Raw genomic sequence first — 10,825 nt, forward strand, 5'->3', positions numbered from 1 at the left:
ATACTATTATATCGGATAGGGGAGTATAATTCGTATCTACCTTCTAACAATAACTCTCGGATAAATTAGGTATTAAATTAAAACTGTCTACGCTATACTATAAAGAAATAAATAACTAAATTAAAAGGATTAATATAGAGATAGAATAATACTTTAAAACCTTTATTAATTAAATTTAGGACGATTAAGTAAATTAGTTGGCGCTAATTGAATTCTAAGGTAATAATTTCTAATTAGTAATTATAGGAGTATTATTATTCTTTACTAATTACGGATTTTATCCCCGGATAGGTATTAAACCTTCGAAGTTATTACTACTAAATATATTACTAGAGTAACAGTAGTAAATATTCAAGGTTAATAAGATTATAGAGCGCTTTAGAATAATTTAGAATAAATTTATTATATTATTAAAATAAATTTAAAACCGGTACAAGGTAACGGCTAACGTAAGGAGAACGGATACCCCTAAGTATAAATTAAGCGATATAGTTATATTCAATATAGAGAATTACGCTACAGGCCAACCGGTAGTGAAATTATTACTAAAGTTTGAAGGTCCCTTCCGTATAATAAAGGTAGACTCCTATTCGCTAGAATTATCCTTACTAATAAATATAAAAATTACTTATATAGTCAATATCTTAAGAGTTAAGCCTTACGTAGAAGGCTTACTAGGATAATTAAATTTAGTTATGGATGTAAAGGTTAACAAGGGGATAATTATTACTAGAACCGATAACTTTATCGAAGAGAGATATTGGAAGTTCGAAATACTATTAGATTATTAGAAGGTAGGAAGCAATTAATACTATTAAATTAAATAGATTTATTACCCCCCTAATTAGTAGTTAGTAGCGAATTTAGAAGGATGTAACGAATTAATTTAGGAATTTTACGACGCTCGCCTAAAGCTAGGCCCTCCTTACCCAATTTTTAGAAAAGGATTTAAGGTATAATAGAAGGCGAAGAACACCCCGCCCAATAAATCCTAAGTATCCTCTAATAATATATTAGCGCTACTAGGGCAACTACTACCGGGGCCGGCCTCGAATTAACTAGTATAGCGAAGTATAAAATTAAATAGTAAGTAACGAAGATAAAAGATTGAGGTTGCGAGTAATAAGTTGGTATAAATATAGTAAAAAAGGAGTTTAGCTCGACTTATTCCGTATACCCTAGTCGAATACCTTATAGTATACCCTTTTATAGGGTAACCGTTAATAGTACCGAGAGATAGTACGTTTTATAGCGGTTTTACGTCTCTTATTTCCCTAGAGTAGCCTATACGTAGTCTATACTAAAATAAAACCTATAATGGATAAGATTGGAAAATAAGAAGGATTTGAGAGAGGTTAGTAGTATAATAATTAAGCGTTTAAAGAGAAAAATGAGTTATAAATAAGGAGTTGAACGCGCGAACTCTCTAGACTTATATTAGTAGCGGTTACGGGCGTCCTACGCAAACCGCTATACTACGAGCGTCCCTATAGTACCCCTAATAGGGCTAGTAATAATAAAAGTTATTAAGGTCCTCTATATATATTAATTAGGCTAGTTTCTAGCATATAAATGGATTATTGGACGTAATAATAGCTCTCTCGGTAGAAGGGTTAAATTAGCGATATTTTGGCTAGTATTTTGCCCCTAAGTAGGAATTGAGTCTAAGAAGGCGCTAAGTAGGTTCCCGTCTTCCTATCTTAGTAAAACTTTTATCGGTATTTAATTAGGCGTAACCGTAAGAGGATTGGGAGAGGCCTACTTTATTAATAATAATGAATTTCGGGTAGGAAGATTCGTTTCGAGAGGGGGTAGTGTTATAGGTATTACTGCTATGTTCCTATATATAAATAGGTATTACACTGTAGTGGTGCAGCCAGCTTGCAGCTGTCTGAGTGTAGTACAGCAGTCACGTGTATACGTGCTATAGCCCGTATACTAAACTCCACAGCGTGCCCTATATAGTTCTCGTGCGCGTATAGGATTCCCTTCCTGTTCCTCGTACAACAATTAAAGTCTTAGCTTAGTATTTGCTCGCGCCCCGTGACACGGCGCCCAAGTACCCTATTAGTGTATAAATCGACTTTATATATACTGTAACGGGATTATACAACTTTATTTATTATTAGCGCTACCAATTAACAAAAGAGGAGGAGGAATCACTTACTCAGTTACTAGCACTAGTAAAAAAACGCGCTAATAAATACTTTCTTAATAATCCTATTGCTATACGAATCCAAATTGCAAATAAGTTATAGAAGCTATAGTAATAATATTTCCAAGGGAGGGGAAGGAAGGGGTAAGAATATAAAAGAGAGTAAATTTAAATTAATCCATTAATTAATTAGAAGTATATAAAGTACTAATAGTCTACTTTTAAATTTCGATCTTTTAATTTATAGAGGGATACGCTAGAGAGCGCTAAAATATAGAAGGATTATAATATTAATTTACCCTACCAAAACGGGAGCTAACGGACGCTAAAGTTTTTAAACTAATATAATACGCCGCATTAAAGGTGTACGGGCTATTAAAGGTAATAAACATCTACAAACAATCCGGGGAAATAGCTCTCGTAGACCCCTAATTGTATATTGATATATTAAAAATCCGACTTTTTAAACTTAATAGAAATTTTAGGATTTTTAACATTTCTAAATACAAACAATTAACCCCCTCTACTCTACTCTACTCTATTCTACTCTACTTATTATAGTTACTACCGCACGCCCTCCTCTCAAATCTAATTACCCTTACCAACTACCTCAATTTAACGGGTTTAAACTTATTATCTATTGCGTTCTACAAAATAATTTCCTCCTTTATTAACTTTTAAAATATATTAATAATTATTTCTAACGATAAATCCCTTGTAAAATTAATTTAAAAGTCTAATACCGCCGTCTTAATATTAACTACGCTAATTAGTCTCACATTACTAATTAATTTAATTACTTCGCTAATAAACTTTATAATTAAGGCGCTACTTTACCCAACGGATACTTTTTTAGTCGGCTATATTAATACGGTATAAAATAAAATTTAAAACCTACTACCCTCCTCCTCCTCCGGTTTATTGCTACTATCTTTATTACTCTAGAGATTGGGGTTAGTAGCCTTTTATTATAAAGCGTACTTTACTGCCCACTTCTCTCGCGCCCTTTCCGTATAGACTTCCTTCCTTTTAGTAATAGTTATTTTATAGCGTTAACGAAGTAGGGGAAATAATAGTATATCTTTATTATTATTATTAATTATAATGTATATTAATTGGATAAATAACCTAATCGCCTACTTATTTATAAAGATATTTATTAAGATAGAATAACCGTCGGTATTACTAAGTACGTACGCACCTAACTTCATCCAATTACCTTCGTTACTAAACTCTTTAATAAAGGGTTTCTAATATATATTAGAATATTAAACTTTACCAATCTTGTAATCGAAGGACGTGCTAATACAACCTTCAACTATTTACTTTATATACTTAGTACGTATTTTAAAATAAGTAAATACACTTTAATACATTTCCTATATAATAACCCGGTTAGAATTATTATTTTTACGAACTTAATCGGTTAGTACTATTACTTACTACTTATACTAATTGTATTTAAAGCTTTTACCCTCCTTTATTATAATTAAGAACCCGTTTAAATAAGAGTTTCTAGCGATAAAGATAAATTAGTAATATACTTCAAGAGATTAGTAATATAGTCCTTAGTTTATAGTCGAATTACGAATTTTCTTTTTTTAATTAAATTATTAATTAACTACCTCTTTATTATTAAATAACTAAGACCGCTTTAATACTTTACCCCCTACATCTACCGCATTATTATTATTATTATTATTAACTCTAATAGGTCTCGCCTAAGAGCTAGGTGGGTAAGGAGTATCAATTATCGAAGGCGTAATTTTATTAAAGAAGATAGGCGTACTAGGAAAATTATATTCTATATAGTTATTAATAATATTTTATACTATACGCTAGCGGGGTAGTAAGTAGTTAGTAGATATTGGGGACGACGGCGCAGTTATACTATATATAGCAACTAAGTAATTACTAATAAAAGGCGGTAGTTATATCCTATACTAAGGTAGTGAGGAATTTATATACGGTAAATTCCTATATTAAAAATTCTTATACTATAATAATTGGGATCCCTTATACTACTACTATTAGGAATATAGGGATAGCTTATATTAAGAGCTATATTAAATATAATCCTCCTTAGCGGGCTATTAGGCGGATTATTAATTATTGTACTAGCTATTTATAATTAATATCGATATACTACGGATTACTACTTTAAAATCTACGGTAGAGCCTTAATACTAAAAAAGGATTATAACCCCTCTCTTTTTATATAGCGGTATAATTTATAGTAGTAGTCTATAGTAGTAGTTTGAATTATCTTAGTAACCTTTAAGGTACTCTAGTAGATTATATTTTGTTTGGATTAGTCGGTCTTGGTTGGTTCTACATACTAAAATTTAGGTACGAGCCCCAAATCCCTGCAACTAGCACTCCACACAGAAGTTACTCATCTAGTAAAAAGGTTACGTTTTAGAGGTTACGGTCACGCGAGCCGATCAGGCCCGAGGCCTCGTTGCCGCCGTAGTCCCAGATTGTCCAGTGGGAAGCCCGAGGAAACATGCAGCGTGCAGGGCCCGGGCCTCACACAACACAAAAGTCAACAACCCCACCTCACCTCTGCCTATCTGCCCACGTTCATTGTTCCTGTCACCCCGTGACGCGTGTACGCCTGTAACTGTTGTTTCGCGCCCGACGAGGTGTGCGTGCCGTGGTGTCAACTCCGTTCCGGTTGCTGTGGCATTCGGCTTCGGGCAGCTCTGGCGGCCTGGGCGGGCAGCAGCAAGGGACAGCTTCTTCGTCCAGTTGGTCGGGTTGTTGCAACTCTTTTTTTTTTCTAAATTTTTTTTTCTCAATTTTTTTTTCTACATTTTTTTTTTTTTTTTTTTTTTTTTTTTAATAAAAACAAACTACGTACATTCTCGTCGTTGGGTCCCTTGGGCTGCGAGAGACAAGACAGTCCAACGCACATGGTCAGATGGGATAACCTGGGAAGCTTTCTGTGTTCTGACCTTCTTCCCTTTTTTGTTTACATACCATTTATTTATTTCTTTCCTCTTCGTTTCTCTCTTCTGCAACTCTCCAGCCCGTACGCCTAGCGGCCCCCCTAAAGCAACCTGAGGTCAGGTAGCGCACGGCTCCTCCCTGCAAATCCCTGGACCTTCGTGGCAGCGGCGCCATCACGCTCGTACAAACGAACCAATTCGCATCTTGCGGTCAACGTCGCCGGATCCACTTCCGCTTCAGGTCCTCGTTCTCAGGCCCAGTCCCAGTCCCAGTCGTCTGGTGACCCCCTGTCTGCGCGCACACGCGTGGATGTCAGAGTGCCATTTGACTTCCAGTTTTGCATCAGAGCATCCCGTCCGATCCTCTAGCCCTTGCGCCAACTGAACCCCTTCCGCGGCGGCGCATTTGGGGGGACATCCACGTCCATCTTGCTCTTAAAGTCTACCATTGTTTTTCTGAATAGCATCTCTCTCTCTCGACTTCGACTTATTCCGTATCTCAACTTACCGATTTGTGTACCATACACTACCTAGACACCAAACCGGGAACGACCAGCGCCAAGAGCCCTTTCCCCTGCTATCACTTCTCTTCTGCCCTGAAGATCTTCGGCGCAGGGGTTGCCAGTCGCAAAATTACATCATAGGCGATTGGGCGCTGCCCATCTTATTCCTTTCCAAGTATCATCATCGCCAATCCATCGGACATTTTCAGAACCCGTCTCCGAATTCAAAACCCAACCACAAACACAAACAGACTCCGATCACAACATATACAGATCAAGTCAACTATGGAGTCCCTACTATCGCTCGCTTTCGACAACCTCTCGGCCTTTGAGCCGGCAAAGATCAAGAAGGGTCTAAAACAGGTCGAGGGCTTGCTCGCCCAGATATGCTTATCGGGCCCGGCCAAGAGGGAGCTAGATGCGGCTGCGGCCGGGGAACAACCACAACTACAGCGCAAGGGCCTAGGCGACCTTGCTGGCGACCCAGCGTTTCGCGAGTTCTTCAAGTTGCAAGAGGGTTTCGAATGGAACGTCGCCCAGCGGCTGCTCACAACGCTCGATTTTTTGGTGGCCCGAGGCGGCGATGGGCAGTATGACTTGCTTATCCTCAATGCTCTGGACCTGATCCAGGGTGTTCTCCTTCTGCATCCACCCAGCAAGGTGCTCTTTTCGAGGGCTGCGCACATGAACGTAAGTTGACGAGCAACAAACACAAAAGAAAGCCATCATGAACTTTGCTTAACCTATGCTCCCCATAATACAGCTCCTTCTCGACCTGATAGAACCCGTCAACACCCCTGCCATCCAATGCGCAACCATCATCACCCTTGTCGTCGCCCTCCTCGATTCACCCGCCAACGTGCGCGTCTTTGAGCGTCTTGACGGTCTTCTGACCGTTGCGTCCCTTTTCAAAAGCAGAGAAACCGGCCGCGAAGTCAAGTTCCGCTTGACCGAGTTCCTATATTTCTATCTCACCCCCGAAGCTCCATCTGCATCAATGGCGTCTTCACCAGTATTACCGTCAACACCCACATCACCGACAAGGGACAGGGCTGGTAGCGATACAGCTAGTCAGCAAGGCAGAGGGAGCAAGGCCAACGGAGGCGTCACGCTGTCGGTAGATGTCAAGAAGAGAAAGCTTGATCAACATCTCCCCGGGGTCGTTGATGCCTTGCTGAGGGACTTGGATCGGTATAAGCCGTTTGGGGGTGTGTTGAGCTGAGTGGTTGGTTGTTGTCGACCTTTCACGAGTCTTTTTTTTTTTTTTTTTTTTTTTTTTTTCCCTTTCACTTTTTACTCTTCTTCATTTTCTTTTCTTCATTGGTTTGCCTTCTTATTATCGGTTTGGCTGGTACAGCGTAGCGTTTGATACCTTGCGTGAAATGGATTTGGGAGACGATGGGGTTGTGCGATCTGGCTGTCAGGGAATTCAAGGGACGATTGGCTTATATCTATCTTTCTGCGAGGTGATGGATGCTCTTGGTATCTCCTGGGATGATACCACTGGGCCAAAGAGAGAAAACACGATTAAATGTCAGGGCTTACTTATTATACCTATACCTTATTGTGTTGTATTAGTATGGTAATGTTTTTACATGTTGGTAGGGGCAAAGGCGGGTGGTCAAGGGACTTGTTGCCTTGCGGAAAAGGGGCGGCTTTGTAAAAAGGCTGGTCACAAGGAAGAACACACTGGGCATTTCTGGTGGAATACAATATACCCCTTCCGCATGTTCAAGCTGTTTGACAAGCTATAGCGCAGTGAAGCCAAGGTCCATCATCTCAGGTCCATCAATCCAGTCGTTCCTATAGTCATTACAACCAGCAGCCGCAAAGGGGACCCACCAAGACGACCACCACTAATTGGACGCTGCATTGACATTCTTCCTCTTCACCATCCTTACCCACCTTCGCCTCCGCCAACTTCCCCTCCGACCCATTCCCTCCTCCCCTTCCTCCCAACTGATCGTGGGTCCAATCTTGGGCGTATACCGACTCTGATCTTGACTCCTGACCGGTGTCTCGTAATCCCCATCCCCCAACGCCGCCCCCAGGTCACCATTGTCACTGCCATTCACGCCATTCTCATGCTCATTATAAATATCATACACCCACCTCTCCCCTTCCGTCTCGACCTCAACCCCAGTGATAATCCGTTCTTCCACCCACTCCCTGCTCCAGAGATCCAACGCCCACTTCTTCCCGCTCCACTCCCACCCCTCAGGCGGCAACACATCCTCAAAGAAGCGCGTCCCCGTCGGCCGGTCGCCCGCAATCCGCGCCGCAGATAGGGGGTCGTACGGCGACGGGCTGAATAGCCACGGCTCCCACTCACCGCTGGTATCGCTGAGGCGCTGCAGCTCAAAGATCTCCACCTCGCGCGTCTCCGGTGCGTCGTCCAGGATGATATCCGAGCGGACCCAGGCGTCGAAGGCGCGTTCGGCTGCTAACGATGAATCAGGGCTGGGGCCGGGCGGATGGTTCTGTATCTGTTCCAGTTTCTTGTCGTTGTCGTGCACGGCCTGCGCCGTCGCGCTCGGTTCTTTTTCTCCTCCTAGATACTGCGCCTGCCACTCACCAATCAGTCGGGAAACGGTGGGGTGGTTGGACGAGATGGCGAGCCAGCCAGCGACCAGACAGATATAGCGCCAGGGAATCAGGTGGGCGGTGACGGTCATGAGGGCGCACGCGCCGCAGAGCAAAACGAAAATGGCGGACGACAAAGCCTCGTCCGAGAAGTTGGTTTTGGGGACCACCAAGGCAATGATCTTGTCGTGGGCGACGCTGTAGTCGTCCATAACGTTCTGCAAGTCGCCAAGGTTGCGGAAGAAGTCGCGCGACAGCTCCTTGGTCGGCTTGAACGTGCGCGCGGGTGCCAGGGGCGGGCCGCGAGGAGAGTAGCCCAGGTTGCGCACCGCGTGCGCTTCGGAGGAGGAGGCGGGGGCTGGGTGTCGTGCGATGAAGGAGGGGACGAAGATGCCGAATAAGGCGATGGCGAGCGGGAGAACGAAGATCAAGTAGGGGTCTAGGCAGACAAAGGTGTACACGGCTAGGAGGGACAAGGTGTGCGTGGGCCGTCGCCATGACAACACGCGCAAGGCTTTGGCTTGGAATTTGAAGACAACCCCGATACGCGCGTTGAAACGTCGAAAGTTGTTGGACATGGCGCCTACCGTGAAGCCCGGCCGTTCGCCGAAGGCCGAGGGTTCGTTGGCCCCGCCGGGCTCGCCGCTGCCATGAGGCTGGCCATCGTCTACGGGGATGACTTGGGCGAGGAGTCTGGTTTGTACTCAGATTAGTAACCACAGTACTGGTAAAAAGTTGAGCTAGAGAGCAAGTACTTCTCCAGGAGCTTGTCTTGCAAGTTGGCTGCCTTGAGAATTCCCTGTCGCAATGTCCGGGCCGTGGTGGTCGAGTCGGTGCCGGAGCCGGAGCCCTGTTGGCCGTCATCCTCCTCCTGGATCGAGGCGTCATCCCCCTGACCGAGAAAGGCAGCAGCTAAATCGTCCATGGCTAGATATCACAGCGGTTTTGGCCCGTTATGATTTCGAGGATCTCATTTTCCTCCTCAACTGGCGGAAGCCAACGGCTCTCAAGTGTAAATGTTCCACCTTCGTCTCTTCTGGGGTCGCTTAATCACATGCACCAGTCAGACTGGATTCGTTGCAGCTTGAGGGGAAGAAGGGAAATTCAAGGGCTATGAATGGGCTGGTCAAGAAGGGCGCAAGCGTAGGGTTGGATGTATAGTATGCGACGATGATGATGATGATGACGGAATGCCGTGCGAGGTGAGTGAGGAGCTAGGTATGCATCCACCGGTATGCGAACTGCAGGGGTGATATCGCTGTTGTCATCTGCTAACGCAGCCTCGTGAAGCAGGCGTCGCTAATTGGGCCATTATAGTATAACATCCCCACCATACTGAGGCGCAAAGGCGAAGCATCCTGGGTTTAATCAGAGCGTTTGTTAGTGCTTGCAGCAATCCTTAACAGGCCAGACTTGCGCTCGGGGACGTTCGTCCATGGACAGAAGAACCTCTGAGCCATACATAAACGGGATCCAATCCCTTGGTCTGGCAGATGTTTTGACCAATCTTGCAACCTACCCTATCTGGGGTGACGCTGCCTGTGGCAGACACGAGACGTCATTTTCACCCGTGTTCTCTGGCAAACCCTAGAAACTCAAGGTGAGATATCATTTGTCGGCGGCGCAAGCTGTGATCACCCAGGACGATGACACAGACAGACTTCTCAACGGTATTTGACGACAGTAAGGCATTGGAGGTGGGTGTGGGTGTGAGGTAAAAGGGACGGACCCTGCGTAGAATTAGTTCAAGCTTTCATCACTCCCGGTTCCTGGGAGCAACCCATCCCTTTGGAGCTCGATATGGAAAAGAAGAAGAAAACGTGATCACGGATTGATAAGTACTTGCCCCGCATCAAACAGCCTTGGGATCTTGAGGCTTTCGCTGCGATCACATCTCGATCGTGCGGGCTTCAGCCAAGCCGGAAGGGGACTCCGTTGTGGTCCTCGTTGGCATCAAGATCAAGGGGTTTGCTGTACAGATCAACCCTTGAAGGTTTGTTAGCGCGAGACTTGCAGCGTCTTCGAACAAGGGAGAGAATATCTATATAGACTTTTGGCCCTCCTATTGGCCTAAACCACGCCAGAACATGCACCAAAAGTTGACACCATTCACAGCGGGTGCTATTCAGGTCAGAAATACCACCTCACCAGCCTGAAAATGATGAAAAAGCGCTCTTCAAGTACCGAGCTAGCGAGTTTTCTAGGGGTGATGTGATGTGTACGGACGTCCATGTCACATTCGCATATTGTTTTCTACTCAAACCGTGCCAACATCTTGTCCGTTCTACACACATCAATGGCATCGACACGAGTCGTGAAAGGCGTTTTGTGACCGTGAACGGCGATATCAAAAGAGGTTCGTAGAAAACAGAAAACAGAAATGAAACGGGGACAACCCTGCCGTTTCAAGCTACCAAAACCCCATTCTGTCAAATCTAGATTCAATGTACCACGTAGTTCGGCATTGACGTTCATCTGCCGGATGAGATTGAAAATTACTCGGGCCTACAGCAAGGTGAGGGGACCTTGCATGTTATGTGTCCATGGTTCTTGAGGCAGAAGTAGACTTTTCCCCCTCAAACGTATTATTTTTGAGTTCAAGCAAGGACAAATAAACTACACTACACGGTTGA

General features: G+C 43.9%; 2 protein-coding genes across 3 annotated transcripts; one reads left to right on the top strand and one right to left on the bottom strand.

The window, feature by feature from the left end:
* Window positions 1-5,584: 5,584 nt before the first annotated feature.
* NCU06636 (cell division control protein 14) lies at window positions 5,585-6,871 on the top strand. Its single transcript, XM_955776.2, has 2 exons — window positions 5,585-6,299; window positions 6,373-6,871. The coding sequence occupies exons 1-2, from the start codon at window positions 5,895-5,897 to the stop codon at window positions 6,829-6,831; spliced, it is 864 nt and encodes a 287-aa protein (XP_960869.1). The 5' UTR covers window positions 5,585-5,894; the 3' UTR covers window positions 6,832-6,871.
* Window positions 6,872-7,168: 297 nt separating this feature from the next.
* On the bottom strand, window positions 7,169-10,177 carry pex24 (peroxin 24). Of its 2 annotated transcripts, XM_011396381.1 has the most exons (4): window positions 10,039-10,177; window positions 9,712-9,922; window positions 8,948-9,550; window positions 7,169-8,885 (listed from the first exon to the last, which is right to left on the bottom strand). In XM_011396381.1, the coding sequence occupies exons 3-4, from the start codon at window positions 9,115-9,117 to the stop codon at window positions 7,466-7,468; spliced, it is 1,590 nt and encodes a 529-aa protein (XP_011394683.1). In that variant the 5' UTR covers window positions 9,118-9,550; window positions 9,712-9,922; window positions 10,039-10,177; the 3' UTR covers window positions 7,169-7,465. The 2 variants fall into 2 exon arrangements, with proteins under 2 accessions (XP_011394683.1, XP_011394682.1); XM_011396380.1 differs by lacking the exon at window positions 10,039-10,177 and having other exon boundaries at window positions 9,712-10,014.
* Window positions 10,178-10,825: the final 648 nt, after the last annotated feature.

The sequence above is a fragment of the Neurospora crassa genome, linkage group V (genome assembly GCF_000182925.2).
Source record: "Neurospora crassa OR74A linkage group V, whole genome shotgun sequence".
Lineage (NCBI taxonomy): Eukaryota > Fungi > Ascomycota > Sordariomycetes > Sordariales > Sordariaceae > Neurospora > Neurospora crassa.